Genomic DNA, 21,517 nt, shown 5'->3' on the forward strand with positions numbered 1-21,517 from the left:
ATAACAGTGAGGGTATTAGTAATATTTTTGTAACGGTTTTGAAAATAATATTTATGATAATGTTAATAGATTTTATGATAATGATAAAAAAATTTTAAAAAATAATAACAATAAAAAAGATAAAATAAAAATAAAAAACCAGTGATTGATTTGATATTTGAAAACACAAGAACAATCTTCAAGATTGCAAAGAAAAAGACATCTACTACTCAAGTGGGTTGTCATTTTATGCAAACAATTCCAGTAGGGGGGCTGTGTAAGTAGGAAATAAGCATAAATTAAATTGATTAGTTTATTATAACAAATATATATGTATATAAAGATAAATAATGATAATTTTCGTTATTGAAACACCTGTTTTTATAATTAATTATAAGCATTAAAAAGTTAAATAATTAATTATAGTATTAACATGAATTAATTTTTATATTATCAATTAACATTTGATTAATTCTTATGTAACCATAACAAAACTTGAAAATTATGGTCATAAAACAAATGCTTTTTTACTTTGAAAAACTTGTTTAAGATTTGTTGAAAAAATATTGTAAAAATTGATAAGATTCTTATTTTTTTATATGAATAAAATAATGGGCTAGATTGGAATAAATAATTCTTCATATACTAAATCTAAGCTTGGATTTAAGTTGATAAAAAATAATTTTTTATAATCTAAAAAATTATTTTACATTTAACCCAGACTCATATATAAGCATGTACTGGGACCCAAGGCTTGAGCACGAGTTGATACTCTCACCTCAACTTAGGTGCCATTTAAGCCGAATCTTAACTCATCATCTATCCTTTATAAATATAATGAGAAAAAAAACTCAATGTAGAATAGAGTGTTTTTAGAAAGTTTTGAATTTCATTAAAATATATTAACTAATATTTTTTAAGATAAATTTTTTATTTATCATATTAAAGAGCATACATTAAAAATTTAAATTTAAATAAAATTTTAACTCAAAAAATAAATAAAACTTACTTTTAATTTTAACTCAAATATATTGAGGGGTTCTCTGAAAAAATTTCGAACACCCTATTGTCTCTGGAGTTTTAGTTGTACGACAAAGCCGCCGAAAAATTAGATATCAGGGGTTCAGGTATCAGAATATATGTACATGGCACAAAAATCCGTTTCCTGACAATACAATCTACGCGTGTATATACATTAGCTAAATGTTTCTCAAGAAGAATCATATTTAATTAAACGAAATATCTAACTCAAAAGATCGTGAAACCTTCAGTTCGATGAACAAGACAAAACAAGCTTAGTATGGATCACTTAATCCCCCCCAACACCCCCACATGTGTGTATATGTGTGTGTGTGTGTGTGTCTATATATATATATATATATATGCGCCAAATCTTGGGATTGTAGTCATATAGCTAGGCACCTAGGAGTTTACAATCTTTATCACCCATCTATAGATTAAGGCTTGGTTTGATAAAGGGATTGAAACTCCGTTGTAATTTCATTGAAAACATAAAAAAAAAATGTTTTTTGAAATAGAATAGCAGGTTACGCCCCAAAAATGGGCACTAGCATGGCGATTAGCAAGCTTGAAATTCAAAAACAATAGTGTGTGTATGTATGTATATATATGTAACAGTCACCTACCTAACAAATGACATGAACAAAATGGCATTATTGTAGTTTTAAATTAAATGATGGAATAATCAACCCAAATGAAGTCCAAAGAAGTTGCAAGTTGAGTATCAACTTGCATAGCCTGCTTGGTAATATCAGCCTTAAAATATTTCACACACCGAACTAAATCTCTTCCATAAAACATCAAACTAATCCAAGTGGACAACAATTTCCTTATCTAGCTATGCATATATATATGTATCTTAAGCCTAACCGTTCACCGAAAAAAGAAAGCCAAAAGGTTTAAGATGCCTGCATCACTACAGCTCCAAAGAGCAGCAGCCACCAGCACCACAACGACCCGTACTGGCCATAAACAATCACAAACCACCGTGAACACATGGGGGGTCCCACTGGCATGGGACACTCCGGTACCAGACTACGTTTCTTGCCACCACACACGCATTCCGGGGCCCAACCAGTGTTGCTCCGTGGTGGTTCAGACCATCAATGCACCAGTTCCCACCGTTTGGTCTGTCGTCCGTCGTTTTGATAACCCTCAAGCTTACAAACATTTCCTCAAGAGCTGCCATGTCATCGACGGAGACGGGAACGTTGGCTCCCTCAGGGAGGTGCACGTGGTGTCTGGCCTCCCTGCAGCATCAAGCACGGAGAGGCTTGAAATTCTTGACGATGAACAACATGTTTTGAGCTTTAGTGTGGTCGGCGGCGTTCACAGGCTAAATAACTACAGGTCTGTGACAACGCTTCACGCTTCGCCCAATGGGAATGGGACAGTTGTCGTCGAATCATACGTTGTGGATGTACCCCCTGGTAATACCAAAGAGGACACATGTAGTTTTGTGGACACAATTGTGCGGTGCAATTTACAATCCTTAGCTCAGATTGCTGGGAAGAAGGCACGGAATAACCAGATATCAATAACATCATGAGTATTTGTTTTGATTGAGTTTTTTTTTCCCCTGATTTGGATGGATTGATGATCATCATGGAATCTTGATCGACGCACTTATCAGAAATTTCATAGATCGGTGGGTGATGGTATATTTTGATTCTGTACATGTCAACTTTGTTTCCCTTCGAGATTAATTTCTGCTACTCCATGAGCACATAATCACAGTGAATCCAGAAAAGTCGTATGGTCTATGAAATGCCCTTTAATTTTTGTTGTCTCGTTATTTGTGCCAGTTAAATGAAATATTTTTATTCTTCTGGGAACTAAAGAATATCAATAGTTGTGTGAGTACAGCAGTCACTAGTTTACTTGATCTTTCGATTTTTCCCTCTGTATTTGTTTTCTTTCTTTCAAGAAATATGCTGTAATGTTAAGAGCGTTGGGTCTATGCTTTTATCAACCCCAGTTTGCACGAGTATTTCCTTGGACAAATAAAATAAAATCAGCAAGCTGTCTATTAGTGATTGACAGAGTACATTTCTGTATGCTTTGTGTGTGATAATTAATGAATATAAAATTATATAAGATATCTTCGCTAGCTCTCATGGCAATGGTATATAAGCATTGTTCAATGAGTCTTTAACTCTCATGTGTTTGTTGAAAAAATTATGAGTGAATTTCTGCTGGGCACCATTGATTTATTAGCTAGCTGGCTACTAGCAATTTACCAAAATGCAAATAATTGCGCACTGGAACGTATGCCAACCTGATGATAAACAGAATCGTTGAATTATGGATCTCGTGCTGCAGTCATAATTACAGTCCAATACACAGACACCTTTGGCATTGCATTTTATATTTTTTTGAAATTTTTTAGTTTTAAATTAATTTTTTTATTGATTTTTTATCATTTTCATATAAAAAATAAAAGATATTATTTAAATATATTTAAATAAAAATTTGAATAGTAATCTTTTAATTATACTTCTAAATAACTTGGTATATTTAAACCATTTGAAAATATTAAAATAATATTTTTTTATTTTTTAAAAATTATTTTAAAAATTAGTATATTAAAATAATTTTTAAATATTTTTTTTTAAACAGGTTGGTTTGGGCACACTTACAAACAGTGCTCGAGGTGTTAAAGGTGGTTTCCAGCTTTATATTTGCTTCACATTGATGGTTTAGCACGCTTTATTTCAACGTCAAGGAGATGCAAAGGATAGCTAGTTGTTATAAGCTTGATTGGGAGAGTGTAGTTGTAAATATTTTATAAATAATTTTTTATATTAAAATATATATTAATAATATTTTTTTTTAAAAAAAATTATTTTTGACATTAATATATTAAAACGATTCAAAATATATAAATTGTATTAAATTTTAATAAAAATAAAAATAAATTTGTTTAAAAACTCGGGTTGAATTGCATTTACACAGACATGTTCATGATTGGAATGTAAAAGAATGATGTACGACAATGTTCCTTTTTCTCAATTCTTGATCCTGGAGCCGATAATACACTGTCAACCATTGAATTGGTAATCAGCGTAACTCTTGTACTTTCTAGCTGCAGGTCTCCTTAGTCCTTGCAGTATGCTGGGACAAATTAGGAAATTAGCTCACAAAAATCAAGAGTATTTTCGTACTTTAGTACTTGAAAAAAACAGCAGTATAAAAGAATTTAGAAAAGTATGAGATATCATCTATGATTCTTTTCAATTCTAAAAATTAGCTAATAAAATTTACAATAAAAAAAAGGAAAGAAAAAAAACAAATAAAGAAAAAAAGAAAAAAAAAAGTACATAGAGACACATTAAAAATTTAATGATGACATCACCAATACTATTAAAAATATATCAATAAGACAAATCCAATAATATTAAAATAACATCACGAATGATGATTAAAGTAGGCTAAGCAAACTTGAAACCTTTCAAATATGTATAAGCTTATTTGTCTTCAGATGACTCGTGTGATACACTCCAGTCATAGTTGATGATATTTTTTGATATTTTTGAATTCATCTCGTCAAAGTCTTTCAAATGATATCGATGGTGTCATTATCGAATCTTCAATATAACTTCAAGGTCTTTTATATATTTTTCTCTCTTAGCTCTCTTCAAGAGTTACAACAGGGAGAGAGGGAAAGGTCAATGAAAAAAAAGATCCTGAAGACATATTGAAGCTCCAATAATGACATTACTAGTATTGTTGGGAAGATTTCGATAGAAAGAATCCAACAACATCAAGAAAAGTCACCAACAATGATCGAAGTGTGCCACACAAGACATCCGAAGAAAAATGAGCCTTAACACATTTGTTGGTTAAGTGTTACTTTGCTAAATATTTCATGTAATGTGTTATTTATCTTTTTTTTTAGGTGTTAAAGTACAAAAAAACACTCCAAAATCAAAACAATTGGCGAATTAACATAGAAGCAAAAAGTTTTAGCAAAGTAACACATTTTTACCTTGTTGCCCCTCTAAAACACGATAAAGTAAAACTCTAACTATATGGCTCAATCGGTTAACTGGTTCACAATGATAAGTGAAACCAGTCAACTGATTTCAAAAATAACAAAGAAAATCTCAAGATTGCATGGGGTCTTGGTGAGGTTTTTGATATATAAAGATCTGATGGCTCGCGTAGTAATACAATGACTACTATAAGGAAAATAGTCTTTAGAAATTCCTGATAAAATTTAAGTATGATGCAATGGTTGGATAAAAAGTTAAAATATTGTTTAGCTGTTATTTTGGTACAGCCTGACCAGATCTTTTCCTGAGCTTAGACCTATTCTACTAATCCATAAATACATCTGTTAGTCATCCATGTAATCTGTTTAGGGCAGATCCTCGTTTAGTTATGGCAAACCTACATCTGTTTGCTTAAAATTACATGTTATCGCAAGCTTGGCTACATCACTGACATTGAAAAATAGAGGACAACTACTGTGTGAATAATAACTTTTTAAGATTTTAATTGGAATATATAAGTTGAACAAAAATATATATTTTGACTCGTAAAACATATTTGGGATAAAAAGTTCATTAAATTATAGTTTACGTGTTAGACGGTCGACCGATTCATACAACTGGATCCAATCGATCGATTGGTTGAGCCAGACGATTAGAATTTTATCTTGTTTCGTTTCAGAAGCGCGACTTTTACTCAACGTCGCTATTTTGAAGCGTGACTAATTATTTTGTCGCGTTTAAAAAATATTAATATTCAGTAAATATTATGCTTCTAAAACATGATAATATAAAAATGTATTATTTCACCAATTTTGTTTCTTCAAATGGTGCTATTCTGGCCCAAAAAAAAAACTTTGCTAATTTGTAAAAAATACCCATTAAGGACTCGGCAGTGGTATTTATTTTTTCTTTGAAACTTCTTTTCCATTCAAGCTAGAAGTTGCAAAGAAATCTCGACATTTCAACCAGTGCTCTAGTTGAAAAAACCCTAGCTAGGAGTTTTCGAATCGCTAATCATGTTTTGGATGGAGAGCTTGGATACAAATTTGGAAAACTCTCTTTTGCGATTGGGGAATCAAGAGGTGCTGCCAAGTTGATTTTAATTATACAAAACTTTTTATTAGAGACAGAGGCAACTTGTAGTTTTTGCTACCTTTTATATGCTGTCTGCTCTCTTATTTGTTCGGCAAGTTGGTATGCAAGTGGGCAAGCGGGCTTTTATTGAACCCCAACTGCACTTGCTTGTGCACGTAACGAACAAATCAAAGCCACCCCTGATTTGACCTCTCGAAGCTATTTTTCTTATTAAGCCACTATGTACACCCAAATTATAAATCTTTTTAGTTCCTGTTTATTATTGCCGCGTTGCCGATCTTTAATATATATATATATATATATATATATATATTTAAATTAATTTTTAAGTAGCTTTGGGTTATGTACTGAAATAGAAATAAATTTTCAAAAATAAAAGAAATATTATATTAATATATTTTTAAATAAAAAAAACTTTGAAAAGCAATTGAATACTAAACACCACCATAATTATTATTTTTTTAGTGTATTTATTAAAACTCTTACATGTCTTTTTTATGTTCAAATTATAAGTCTCTTTGATATTGTAGTAGTAATTATTTTTAAAATATTTTTTATTTAAAAATATATCAAAATAATATATATTTTAATTTTTTTAACTTTAACAAATAAAAATAACTTTTTTAAAAAATTCAACTCTTTTTTTTTTTAAATACGGAACCACAGAACAAACATGCGTTCAAGCGCAGCAGAAACGCCCTCCAATTTTTCGCATCGGGACTCTTGAGGCTGAGGGAGTGATAGAAAGAAGTCCAGTCAGTCTTAAATGATGGTTATATATATTTAATTAACTAGGAATAGGCCAATAAGAACATAACGGGTGAAGCCAATAGGTATACATGGGCTTGGACGAGTATTCAATTAGGCTCATTATTATCATTGTTATGGATGGTAGAATAGGATGATTATCGTCTATTTAAAATATCTAATTAAAATTTAAATTTACCAACTTAATCTTCTTTTTTTTTTACTTCAATGATAGCACTGACCATCCAATATTTTAGAGGTTTCAATTTGGTTCTTATCATAATTCAGAAAAAAAAATATCAGAAAAAAATTAGTATTCTTATGTTGTTTGCTTTTTGCAGAGGACATATGAAAAAAATTCAAATTTTGTTGATATTAAATAGCAATACCTTTAATGATAACGAGAGCAATGTTAGAATTAAGGAAAGTCCAATGATTTGTGGAGATATATTGCAAAAAAAATATATAAAAAAAGATTTTTACGGTTGTTTTTTAAAGTGTTTTTTACTCGGAAATATATCAAAATAATATTTTTTTTAATTTTTTAAAAATTATTTTTGACATCAACACATAAAAATGATTTGAAAACATCAAAAAAATATTAATTTAAAATAAAAAAAATAATTTTTTTTTAAAATACTTTTGAAATGCAAAAACAAATAGGGAGTAAATATATGTTATTGACAAGGGTATATTAAACATTAAAAAATATTAACAAGTGATTAAACGTGGAGTACGATTATTAAAGATATTAATTTTATTTGAAAATTGTGTCCGTGGAGCTTTAAATTTTAATAATCCCCTGGGCATTTGTTTGCAAAACCCATCAAACTTCAAGAAATTCTCAGTATGAGTGCTGTATAAATGAGCATTTAACGAGATCTAAGGATTGCTGTAAGAAACATTCGTTCAGGGGAACTCAGAAAACATTTTATACATAAGCTGCACATGAACCTGACTTGTGAGCATCAAGCCAAAAATATTCCTATGAGCGGCTGACTGCTCAAACAAAATTAACGAGGCACAGAAAGTAACATGTCTTGGAGAGTAATAAAGCAAGTTTAGTTTAGACTAATTTTTATTTGGATAATAATATAAATTTTATTTTAAAATTTTATTTAAAATTTTAAGATTTTAGATTAGAATAGTTTTTTAACATGATTTTAAGTCTTGATAACTAAATGGTTATGAATTTAAATTTTATAATTTTTATTTATTTGATAAAAATTAAGCATAAGATAATGTGAGTTTGTGCGAGTTTCAAACCCAAAAAACTTTCACTTGAGGAGGTGTGTTAGATAATAATATAAATCATATCTTAAAATTTCATCTAAAAGTTTAAATTTGTAAGTATAGTGTGAAGCCAGCCACCACCAGCCACCAAGATTGAATTAGAGAATGTGAAACCAGCCACCTAAGGAGTCAACAATGGTGGGAGTCAACAATGGTGGTGAAGCCATCCTTCCTTAGTCATAAATTGTAGGCACCAAACTTGTGCCACTTGCCTTGCCCCTTGTATTTACATGGATGCTTGCCTATAAATAGGCAATGCATCCAAGCATTGTAAACACACAACAAGAGAGGAAGAGAAGAGTGAGAGAGGGAAAGAAATCCCACAAAATTGTGAGGTATTTGTGAGAGAGTAAGTGAGGTGTTTTCTCCTATTAATAGAGAGATTTCAGTTGTTCTCCTATTAGTAGAGAGAGAGGTTGTAATTCCCACATTACTTAGTAAAATCCTTCTATACTTGCCCGTGGACGTAGCCAAATTGGGCGAACCACGTAAATTCTTGTGTGTCTAATTTCTCATTTTATCCTATTCTTTGTCTTTTATCTTGTCGGGTTTGCATGCCAGTATCCTAACAGTGGTATCAGAGCCTTCTTGGTTGGTGTTGTTAATACACAAAAGTCATTCGTGTATACAGTTACTATTCACGTCTACGACACTATTCACCTATACGGCACTATTCATCCATACGGTACTGTTCACATACGCTACTGTTGGCGTATATAGAAAGTCAGTGCGGTGATTAAATACAGTCTAGGAAGTTCTGTCTAAGGAGATTGGGTTTTAAGCGGGACCGTTTGTGACCCCTCCAATCTTTCCTGGGAACTTACTTAGTGAAGTATTATTCACACGATACTATTTCTATATACGTTACAGATCTGTGAAACGGTGATAGCTGAATAGATCTCGGTGAATACAATGGCAGCAAAGTACGAGATAGAGAGGTTCAAGGGGAGCAATTTCTCACTGTGGAAAATGAGAATCAAGGCAATCTTAAGGAAAGACAATTGCTTGGCAGCAATTGGGGATCGGCCCGCGGAGATCACTGATAATGCAAAATGGAATGAAATGGATGGCAATGCTATTGCTAACATACATTTAGCATTAGCCGATGAAGTGTTATCAAGTGTGGCGGAGAAGAAAACAGCTAAGGAGATATGGGAGACTCTAACAAAGCTATATGAGTCCAAGTCTTTGCACAATAAGATTTTCTTAAAGCGGAGACTTTATACCCTTCGAATGGCAGAAACCACGGCGGTGACTGACCACATCAACACAATAAGAACTCTATTTTCACAACTCACTACGTTGGGTCAACAAATAGAGGAAAGTGAACGAGCAGAGCTTCTACTTCAAAGTCTTCCAGATTCATATGATCAGCTCATTATCAACTTGACCAATAATATCCTCACAGACTATTTAGTCTTTGATGATGTTGCAGCCGCCATCTTGGAAGAAGAAAATAGGCGCAAAAATAAAGGAGACAGAAATAGTTCAAACCAAGCAGAGGCATTGTTGGTGTCAAGAGGGAGATCAACGGAGCGTGGCTCCAGTGGGAGTCAAAGGCAGGGGAGGTCCAAATCAAGAAGTAAGAAGACTGTGAAATGCTACAACTGTGGCAGAAAAGGGCACTTCAAAAGGGATTGTTGGTTTAAAAAGGGTATAGAGAACACTGCAGAGTCATCAAAACCTCAAGGATGTGTTGCGAGCACCTCAGAAGATGGGGAGGTTTTATATAGTGAAGCAGCGACAATCTCTACAGATAGAGAAGAGCTTACTGAGGTCTGGCTAATGGATTCAGGAGCAACATGGCATATGACTCCTAATCGAGATTGGTTCCAAACATATGAACCCATCTCTAGAGGCAAAGTGTTCATGGGTGATAATCATGCTGTAGAGATTGCTGGCATTGGCACCATCAAATTGAAGATGTATGATGGCTTAATTCGTACTATTTCAGGAGTGCGACATGTGAAAGACTTAAAGAAGAATCTTTTGTCCGTGGGACAATTTGATAGTCTTGGCTGTAAGATCCGAACAGACAATGGAATAATGAAAATTGTCAAGGGAGCGCTGGTGGTTTTAAAGGCGAGAAAGACAGTTGCAAACATGTTTGTATTAATGGGAGAAACACATCATGGGGCAGAAGCGTCAATTGCATCAGCTAGTCCTGCAGAAGAGAAGACGATGATGTGGCATCAAAAACTAGGCCACATGTCAGAGAAAGGTTTGAAAGTTCTCTCTGATCAGAAGTTAATCCCTGGGCTTACAAAGGTTACTTTACCCTTTTGTGAGCATTGTGTTACAAGCAAACAGCACAGGTTGAAGTTTGGCACATCAACAACTAAGAGCAAATGCATCTTAGACCTGATTCACTCTGATGTTTGGCAAGCACCGGTTGTATCCTTGGGAGGAGCAAGATACTTTGTATCATTCATAGATGACTTCTCCAGGAGATGTTGGGTGTATCCAATTAGAAGGAAGGCAGATGTGTTCGCAGTCTTTAAAACTTTCAAAGCGCGGGTGGAACTTGAATCTGAAAAGAAGATCAAGTGTTTGAGGACTGACAATGGAGGAGAATATACCAGTGATGAATTTGATAACTTCTGTCAACATGAAGGTATCAAAAGGCAGTTCACAACGGCATACACTCCACAACAAAATGGAGTGGCAGAGCGGATGAACAGAACTCTATTAGAAAGAACAAGAGCAATGTTGAAGACTGCAGGTCTAGGAAAGTCATTCTGGGCAGAAGCAGTCAATACCGCCTGTTATGTGATAAATCGATCTCCATCAACTGCAATTGAGCTGAAGACACCGATGGAGATGTGGACTGGAAAGCCAACTGATTATTCTCGATTGCATATATTTGGAAGTCCTGTGTACGTGATGTACAATACTCAAGAAGTCAGCAAGCTGGATTCAAAATCCAGAAAATGTATATTCTTGGGATATGCTGATGGAGTGAAGGGGTATCGCTTGTGGGATCCCACTGCCCACAAGGTAGTCATCAGCAGAGATGTTATATTTGCAGAAGATAAAATGCAAATGGAAGAAAATAATAGCATTTTAAAGGAGACTACAGAAGTCCAGATGGAAAATACTCAGAATCGTACTTCTTCTGAAGCTGCACCAGAGCATGAAGAGCAAGAACAAATAGAGTCTGAAACTCCTGAAGTTCGGCGGTCGACTCGTGAAAGAAGACCACCGGCTTGGCACTCAGAATATGTTACTGAGAGCAATATTGCATACTGTCTTCTAACAGAGGATGGAGAGCCATCAACTTTCCATGAGGCTATCAAAAGCACAGATGTATCTATGTGGATGACAGCAATGCAAGAGGAGATTGAAGCTTTGCATAAGAATAACACTTGGGATCTTGTTCCGCTACCACAAGGAAGAAAGGCCATTGGCAACAAATGGGTTTACAAGATAAAACGTGATGGCAATGATCAAGTGGAGCGGTATCGTGCAAGATTGGTGGTGAAAGGATATGCTCAGAAAGAAGGAATAGACTTCAATGAGATATTTTCTCCGGTGGTACGACTTACTACAATCAGAGTAGTCTTGGAAATGTGTGCTATATTTGATCTTCATCTAGAGCAGTTAGATGTGAAAACTGCATTTCTTCATGGAGAACTTGAAGAAGAAATTTATATGCTCCAACCAGAGGGTTTTGCTGAAACAGGCAAGGAGCACTTGGTTTGCAGGTTGAACAAATCTCTATACGGTCTCAAACAGGCGCCGAGGTGTTGGTACAAGAGATTTGATTCCTTCATAATTAGCCTTGGGTACAACAGACTCAGTTCAGACCATTGTACGTATTACAAGAGGTTTGAAGAAGATTTCATCATTTTGTTGTTGTACGTGGATGACATGTTGGTAATAGGCCCCAACAAAGATCGAGTCCAAGAATTGAAGGCACAGTTGGCTAGGGAGTTTGATATGAAGGACTTGGGACCAGCAAACAAGATTCTAGGGATGCAAATTCACCGAGACAGAAGTAAGAGGAAGATTTGGCTTTCTCAGAAGAATTATTTGAAGAAGATCTTGCGACGCTTCAACATGCAAGATTGTAAGCCAATTTCCACCCCACTTCCTGTTAACTTCAAATTATCCTCAAGTATGTCTCCTAGCAATGAAACAGAGAGGATGGAGATGTCTCGAGTACCGTATGCATCAGCAGTGGGAAGTTTAATGTTTGCCATGATATGTACAAGACCAGACATTGCACAAGCAGTGGGAGCAGCTAGTCGATACATGGCAAATCCTGGTAGAGAGCATTGGAATACTATTAAGAGGATCTTGAGATACATCAAGGGTACCTCAGATGCTGCCTTATGTTATGGAGGATCAGAATTTACTGTCAAGGGTTATGTTGATTCAGATTTTGCTGGCGACCTTGAGAAAAGAAAATCCACGACAGGCTATGTGTTCATAATTGCAGGAGGAGCTGTGAGCTGGGTCTCTAAACTTCAGACTGTTGTAGCTTTATCCACAACAGAAGCTGAGTACATGGCAGCTACACAAGCTTGTAAAGAAGCAATATGGATAAAGAAACTTATGGAGGAGCTCGGGCACAAACAAGAGAACATTCTTTTGTATTGTGATAGTCAGAGTGCTTTGCATATTGCAAGGAATCCCGTGTTTCATTCAAGAACAAAACACATAGATGTTCAGTATCACTTTGTTCGCGAAGTGGTGGAAGATGGAAGTGTAGATTTTCAAAAGGTTCACACAAAGGAAAACCCAGCAGATGCTTTGACCAAACCAGTCAACACTGACAAGTATATATGGTGCAGATCCTCTTATGGTCTAACAGAAACGTAAGCAGCATGAAGATGGCAAGTATAGAAAGGATAGAAGAATCACAGAAGATCATGTGTGAAGACTTGATTAAATCATCAAAGTCTTCAAGTGGGAGAATGTGAAGCCAGCCACCACCAGCCACCAAGATTGAATTAGAGAATGTGAAACCAGCCACCTAAGGAGTCAACAATGGTGGGAGTCAACAATGGTGGTGAAGCCATCCTTCCTTAGTCATAAATTGTAGGCACCAAACTTGTGCCACTTGCCTTGCCCCTTGTATTTACATGGATGCTTGCCTATAAATAGGCAATGCATCCAAGCATTGTAAACACACAACAAGAGAGGAAGAGAAGAGTGAGAGAGGGAAAGAAATCCCACAAAATTCTGAGGTATTTGTGAGAGAGTAAGTGAGGTGTTTTCTCCTATTAATAGAGAGATTTCAGTTGTTCTCCTATTAGTAGAGAGAGAGGTTGTAATTCCCACATTACTTAGTAAAATCCTTCTATACTTGCCCGTGGACGTAGCCAAATTGGGCGAACCACGTAAATTCTTGTGTGTCTAATTTCTCATTTTATCCTATTCTTTGTCTTTTATCTTGTCGGGTTTGCATGCCAGTATCCTAACATATAGATGGTTTTTTTGACAACTATCACTCTAAAAAAAATTAGCAAATATTTAAATAAACACATGAAAAATAATCTATCTGTACTTTAATATATATATATATATATATATAAACACACAGAAATTAAATAATTTTTTTTATCAGTAATTACTAATATAAATTACGATAAAATATGTTTCATTAGTAATTACTAGAGAAAATAATAAAAATTTGTTAATAATTCTATTACAAATATAACATGTAAATATCTTACAATGTAATTGCCAAAGGACATTGTAAACTCCTTCACATAGCAAGAGCATTGATATGACCTATTAACGGTAAATGTATTTTTATTACATTCAACTTCAATGTTTTTTTAGTTTATTAGAAACAACCGTTGAGTTAAGCGAACACTATTCCCAAAAATTAATCAAGAATATCTAACAGCGGACGTACTGAAATCCAACTATGCGCCTTGGGATGTTAATTTAAATAGTAAATAAGATTGTTTCTGGCTGTTGTTATTTTAAGTACAGATAAAAATAAAATAAAATAAAATAAAATTATGAGATATGAGTTTTTTGCATATACAAATAAATATAGTTTATGAGTTAGAAATCCAACTTAAAAAAAATGTTAACTCTTGGCCGACATCAAAAACCAAAGCGGGTTAAAATTACTCCCCGATAATGCAAACTGGGGATAAATTTTAATTCAGGTCAGTATCAAAGACCACACATGCGCGCGATCACATCCAAAACCGAGAAGTAAAGCTACGGGCGATTGATTTTTGAAAGGATGAAAGATTAAAAAAATTAAAAAAACATTGCCGGACAATATTGCCCCGAATGATTTTTGAAAGGATGAAAGAAGGCCTTGTTAAACAATCAATGCCCAGTTTTATCCTTTTAACAAATTTTGCTTATGAAAGGTGGTAGAACTAGTTTTTCATTGAATTTTAAATTTTTTTTTATGTAAAACATCAAAAAAAACATAAATTTTAAAAAATAAAAAAATATATTATTTTAATATATTTTGAGCCATTTAAAAATAATATCCTTTACACTTGAAAAGAGGCTATCGGATTGAACAGATGTGTTATGGGATAGGCCCACAATCAAGTTGAGTTCCAGCTGCCTCAAGCTCTTAACCATAACATTAAAAACGAGGATTGATTACATGTCTTTTCACTTTTCACTTTTCATGGATCCAAATTGATAGCTCATGTTGAGTTCTTCCGAAGGAAAGAGGCCAGCTGCATCGCACCTTCAAATGGGGGATGGATCCAACTAATTACGCAGGGAATTATTTTTACTGGAGGGGATAATTCTTTATTTATTTTTCAGAGATGAAATTGAAATTGTTTAAAATTATATCATACGGTTTCATCCTCGAGGGGCCAGGGCCGTACCGCTCCCCGTAGATTCATTCCACTGTATTGATTATCCATATAAATTGCTAAAATCATCTATCACAGTGAAGAGGATCAAAGAAAGGATTTTCCAGGTTGATTAACCTGACGTCAGATTTTATTTTCTGCGTTTAGGAGAAAAACAATGACAGGGGTGTTAAAAAAAGCTGAGGACAATTTCTCAATTCTTGTGTCATCTTTGTGCAGGAACCATGTTACATTTTTCTACATTGTTTCAGTTTTATCGGATGTTTTCAAGAACACTTGTATAAAAGCGGGGACTGTTTTTAGTTATCCAGATCCTCTCATATTCTTTTCTTTATATTTCATATCTTTCTTAAATTCAGAATAAATAAACGTTATTTTATGTACTTTTAGTATGACAACTTAAAAATCATTTCTTTATCCCATTCAATTCAGATCGTTAATGGTAAGATATAGAACATGATTGTTAATGATCAAATCCATTTTTCAGAGTCAAGTGAAGATTACAGAAGGGTAGGAATGAAAAATGCTTTCGAAATGGAGATGGTCCTTACAGTGGAGTCAATGATGTCTTGTGTCCAGGCCACTGGGCTAGTTCGTGTTGATGCTAAAAGTGGTTGATCGACATGGGACCGGGAAGGTTGAATCATGAATGCTTGGTGAGATGGGAGAAGCCTCGTGCGGGCTGGGCCAAGAGGCATACTTTTAGGGATGATCAATGATGGATAATGCTGCGAATCTACATTTACTGCAATTTCAACAGGTAAAGTGTAATTCCCGAAGTATAAGAAATTCAATGCAACTAGAATTTGATTTTGCAACCGGAACAAATCAATTCAATTTTCCCGTGAATTTTCTTCTGCAACAGTATTTTACACATGGTCATCTAATCTCTTTACAATTTTCTCATCCTGTTCGCATTTTCCCATGCACCACAATTTCCAATGAAAATCACACCTCTGTACCAACATCAATTCCCACTTGAAAAAAACAACAGGTTTCACTTGCCAGTGGATGTTAAGGATAGAACAGCTTGGCAAATAAGAGTTCGTTCCAGGTGTCTTGAAGGCCTGGCAAACACCAGTGCACACAATCTGCATAGCTGACAGGATTAGCAATTTGCTCAGGAGTCAGGGGATTCCATTGCTTCTTGTGTATTGAGGTGTGCGCATCTTTGCGGTAATTTGAGAGTTGTGTGATGTTAAGAAATGTGATGGGGAATTTTGATTTCCTAAACACATCTCCAATTACTTCCATTATGCTTTTCCTGCAATCCGATCCCCAGTACGTGGCATTGTTTATCAAAGTCGTTTCATTGAAACAGTTAAGACCCGCTTCGCCTCCCCAATCTATGCTCCTGACAAGCACATCATTTGTTAGTTAATCCCCTGTTTAAATAAACTTAAGACACCTAAATATTTGCAGCTATCTCCCATTCTGTTTATGTAATTCTGTTCTGTTTCTTAGATCCTTGGTCCTTTTTGGTTCGTTAATTTGCCACATCCATGTTTTTTTTTTTTTGGAAATTACATGATCAAATGGGACACAGTCTACTCACTTGCCATGAGAAGGTGACATGCTAGTGAAAAAGACCCTTGTTTTCTTGCGGTCCATATTCTTTCTCACCCATCTCAACATGCTTTTCATTGCCATACGATAGGCATCCTCAGTTGACAGCTCTATGATATCTTTCGTTTCATCTTCAAAAGAACCGTGCCTGAAAAACATAAGCTGTTATACCTTAATTTTTCAAGCTAACAAAACTCAAAAGCTGTGTGACAAGTTAAGAGTAAGAAGTATTTACAAGACTTTCATCTTGAGGCCAGTCATCCACCATAGGTAAGTATTGAAGACAATAATATCAACGCCTTTCCAATTTTTGCCATGTTTATTGATCGAACCTTTCCTCACAATTCTATCTGATATTCTATGAACGATGGCATTATCCGAGTTTGATTCAAGGAGAAATGGTGCCCAATAGAACTCAATTGTTGCATTGTATTCCTGTACAATCATGAACAAGGTTACTTTTCTGTGTTTACGACACATTTTGATTTTGATTAAAGCATAGTGAAGCCAATTAAAATTATAGGAGAAAATCAATTATTGTCACCTTGGCAGTGAAGACTGTTAAAGAATCGAACGTTTCCATGGATTTTTGGCCTTCAGGGATGAGTCTGTGAAGAAGACAGACCATGGAGACATATTGACCTCGATTTAAGGAATCGCCAACAAACATCATTCTTTTTCCTCGTAAGGTCTCAAGCATCAAAGTGGCATTAAAACTGCATAGTAAACATGCGACAAAAGCACTGTCATTTAAATTGGACCGTTTAGCAATCATCACTTAATTAGTTTGTTCCATTCAAAAAATATTTACTCCATGTATTGTTAATTAGATTTAGTTTTATAAAATGTAAAGGTCTATTTTAATTTGCTAGCTAGCTTAGCACCTAACTAATTAATTAAAAAACTAAAAAATAAAAAAACAACCAATCCCTTTTCCTTTAAAAGTTGATAAATATTACCTTTTTACAGTTAGGAAAGGACATAATAGCCACGCAAGATTCTAGCTCTATGGCATTATCATAACATCTAACTACAACTTAAAATAAGAATGCTGGCATCGGTATGATTTTAATTGAAACTTAATTTGCTCAAACTGTAAAATTACAGTCCAATTTAGCTAATTTGGTAAGTTTAAATTACCTGGGAAGATCACAGCCATGAGGTTGCCATCTCCAGTATTGATAATCCTTATCAGGCCTGCCATGCTCTTGACATGTCAACTGTGGCTGTATGTACGGACACTCCGATTCTTCGTAAAGAGGCCGAGTTGAATCGTCCCACACCCATCTCCCACTAAACAAGTCACAACCATCTGGGGTCTTCCCTATTGAGAAAGGTAGCTTCTCCCACCTCTTCTCTAACCCCAAAACATGACATGAACGGCCATCTCAGTAAACCACACATTTTTACACGAAAACTTTTTTTTTCTTTTTAAAAAGAAGAAATTATATATGAATAAAGAGAGTTAAAATTTGATATCCACCGATGGACTCAACTCACCGGTTATGGTTGCTAGCCGGTCCACGTTGGGGTCAAGTTGGCCAAGGAGGCACACGAAGTCCTCGCCGTAAAGGATGGCAACAAAGACAATGAAGGCTAATAAAGTGAAGAGGTAAGGAGAGAGACGGGCCTTTCTGATTAGAGATGAAGAAGAAGAGGAAGCAGTGAACGGTTGCTTCATATTTGTTAGTTTAAGATTACGTTTATTTATGTTCATGGTGTTATATATAGGAACCATGTAGGTTTGGAGCAATCAAGGAAAGGAAATACTCATGTTGTTTTTGATGTGTCGTGATAACCGTTTTGTTTTTTTTTTGTTTTTTTTTGTACGGTTCGAATACAAGACGACATAACTCTCTCTCTCTCTCTCTCTCTCTCTCTCTCTCTCTCTCTCTCTCTCTCTCTCTCTCTCTTCCCTCTTCTTCTTCTTCTTCTTCTTGTTTTTATTAATATATATATAATTGATATTCATTAATAAATTAATTTAAGATGAATGGTTGATGGCTAATTCCCACACATTATTGAATGCGAATATATATAATTGTCTTGTTCAAATGCATGATTGTAATTAGGTGGATTGATATTCGAGGATGATACAATGTTTTTGTAACTACATACATGATAAATCGAGAAAAAAACACACAATGGTTATGATATGTGGAGGAAAAGAAAAAAAAATACAATTCTGGTTCTTGATCCTTTGCCTTATCTTTCTGGCAATTTTAAAGGAAGTTCAATGACAAAATAAATCGTTTTAATCAGTTAATTATCTATACAACCATTGATTTCTTGGCGTGGAGTTTAACAAAACCTTGTGCATTTATTCAAGTTAATATAAATATATATAAAGGAAAACGAAATTCTAAAAATATAGCATTACGGAACACGTTGTTTGTTGATCTGGCCTACGACCTTACAATTTGCAATTTCACCGAACCCCTGACCAACTAACATGCATGTGATTTGTGTACCTTTTTAGTATTGTATCCACGATGTTTTATTTGACTTGTTTGGATGATTAGAATTAGTTCACCAGAGCAATGATCTTCTTGAAAGGAAAAAAAAAAAAAACAATTTGTAGACATAAAAACAAGCAGCTTTTTTCCCCTCCTCGTCCAAAAAAAGAAAAAAGCAAGAAAAAAATAATGCAAAATCAGCTCCTGGAAGATTCTGGAAATGGAGACATCCAGCTACTTCCACGCAGATTACAGCAGTATCTGATAAAAACTGAAAATTGTCCGAGATTTTAATATCTAATTTGCTCACTGTAGCTTTTCATTTTCATCTAATATCCTGGTTTTCATGTCCGCATCATCCGAGGCCTAGCGTGTTGCAAAGAGGCACCCGAAATGAGAGTCAAAACTCAAGAGCACAAGAGGAGAGAAGACCAAGCCCTCCTGGCAAGGGGCGATGATAGATAATAATTTCTGAGTTGGCCCTTGTGGGCATTGCATGATTGATAGAGGAAGCAATGATAATTTCTTAACTTATACGTTAAGATCAGCAGTGAGAGATGGCTAGCACATAATTGTCTTCACTTGTCATGGTAGACCTGACATTTTAAATACACAAACGATTCATTCACAACTATAACAATACGATCAAGAGAAGATGAGGAGGAGTTGCAATTCTTTATTCGAGAGGTTTAGGTGAGCATTTGGTGGCATTTCCGCTTCGAGTGGTTGGCCTTTTATTTATTTATCTTGTATAGTACTTTACGTTCCCCTTCACTCTTCAGTCCATATCATACAAGCTACATAATAGCTGCAATTACGCTGACTCTAGGAAGTATGTAATGGCGATGGATTAACTAATACTAGGATTAAAAAAATCGTTACCTACTAATGATCCTCACCTCCCTTGTTGTTTATTAGTTGTCTATTCGTTCTTGTTGTGCCGTCGACTTTGAGAATTCGTATAGAATAAGCTTGTGGTTTAATATAAACATGAAGAAATATTCGAATGACGAAATGGAAAAGAAATAGTGACATTTTATAGATTATTTATGATTCGTGACCTGGCTGTAACTTCTTTTTACACTATTAACCATTCACACACACACACACACACACACACACACATATATATATATATATATATATATATATATATATATATGCGCTTTATTTTCTTAAAGGCAAGCAAATACAAGTAAATTATCTCAGCTAATATTTACTGATTTTTGGCGTAAACTAAAGACTATTTAGAATTATGATTGTAGTTCAAAATATTTTTTGCTTATAAATACATTAAAATAATATTTTTTTATTTTTTAAAAATTATTTTTAATATCAACACATCAAAACAATTTAAAAAAATTAAAAAAAAATAATTTTAAATAAAAAATATTGAATTTTTTAAAAATACAATTTAGCCTAAATTTCCAAACAAGACCTAAATAACACGAGTCACACAGCAGACAGCTCTCCTACTATCTAATAGTCTTTATCCAGTGTTTATACTACTAGGATCTAGCGATTGAACAACACATGGCAACTACGGGCCTAATAAAATCTTCATCGTTTACACATCGAATTAAAGTTGGGTTAGATCTTAGAGCCATGATTCAAAATGATATCACATAAACCCTCGAGTCTTCCATACTACTCGAAACCATATTTTCATCAATCCATGGCTCTCCGTTATTTTGCACTTCTATCTGGTACAATTTTAATACCTTTTGCAAGATTCCTTATGTTCACCAAAGAATGATGCCATTCACCATTTTTTTTTATAAAAAAAAGGCATTGTGTCTTTGCTGAATTGGCGACACACAAATTGAATAGCTTAAAATACAAACCGCTGTGGAGGAAAGCAGGAAACCTTCCGAAATCATAGTTGGGTATTAGTTAGTTCAGATGCAAATGGAAGTAATCATGCCAAGTACAATATCCAAGAACGTCACTTGAAATGCGAACATTCAGATTATAACATGAGTCAGAAGCAGCTGAAGGCTTCTCATATGTGTTTACCATCTCGAATTTTTTTTTCTCAACAATTCCATGGCATCACTAGATTTCCTCATGCACAACTATCGGCTATCTGTGGTTTCCAATCCTTCATGCATTTCCTTTCTGCCTCTTTTTACCCTTTACTAGGCCAAATATGGATGTAATGAAACTTTATATTCCATCGCTTAATAAAACATTAAATAAAGTGCTTCTAATAGCTATAAAATAGGCCAGTTTCCAAAGTAAATAAATTAATTCTCTGACTATATCAACCTCTTTTTGCCTCGTCAAAACACTTTGATAACTTGCTGTAGATTGTTTAAGACATCCCACTATCTTTAGGCAAAACTAACCAAGCTTGCAGGTTCCATCTGGCAGATCACCTCGCAGGTTCCATCTGCTCCTGTCCCATGTTTCAATTACACACCCTGTAACACTCATATCAAGTTCTTATACAACATTTATCTACACACCTGTTCTATCTTTCACAAACTTCCTTTTGTGCAAAATCCAAGTTCGGAAGAAAACAAGTTCTAGAACTCACTTAAATTACCTACTGCCT

The 21,517-nt window shown here is 34.5% G+C and overlaps 2 protein-coding genes and 1 non-coding gene across 3 annotated transcripts; 1 reads left to right on the forward strand and 2 right to left on the reverse strand.

Annotated features, from left to right (window-relative positions):
• Window positions 1-1,738: 1,738 nt before the first annotated feature.
• Window positions 1,739-3,046, forward strand: LOC133705018 (abscisic acid receptor PYL4-like). Its single transcript, XM_062130114.1, has one exon. The coding sequence runs from the start codon at window positions 1,904-1,906 to the stop codon at window positions 2,546-2,548; it is 645 nt and encodes a 214-aa protein (XP_061986098.1). The 5' UTR covers window positions 1,739-1,903; the 3' UTR covers window positions 2,549-3,046.
• A 12,065-nt stretch (window positions 3,047-15,111) lies between these two features.
• LOC133706094 (U6 spliceosomal RNA) lies at window positions 15,112-15,214 on the reverse strand. Its single transcript, XR_009844439.1, has one exon. It is a non-coding gene; the product is annotated as a U6 spliceosomal RNA (small nuclear RNA).
• A 529-nt stretch (window positions 15,215-15,743) lies between these two features.
• Window positions 15,744-18,213, reverse strand: LOC133705758 (protein trichome birefringence-like 33). Its single transcript, XM_062131147.1, has 6 exons — window positions 18,005-18,213; window positions 17,645-17,861; window positions 17,049-17,220; window positions 16,740-16,939; window positions 16,494-16,652; window positions 15,744-16,292 (listed from the first exon to the last, which is right to left on the reverse strand). Exons 1-6 carry the CDS (start codon window positions 18,183-18,185, stop codon window positions 15,953-15,955), a joined length of 1,269 nt encoding a protein of 422 aa, XP_061987131.1. The 5' UTR covers window positions 18,186-18,213; the 3' UTR covers window positions 15,744-15,952.
• Between the last annotated feature and the right edge of the window lie 3,304 nt (window positions 18,214-21,517).

This window comes from Populus nigra, chromosome 10, assembly GCF_951802175.1.
Source record: "Populus nigra chromosome 10, ddPopNigr1.1, whole genome shotgun sequence".
Classification (NCBI taxonomy): domain Eukaryota; kingdom Viridiplantae; phylum Streptophyta; class Magnoliopsida; order Malpighiales; family Salicaceae; genus Populus; species Populus nigra.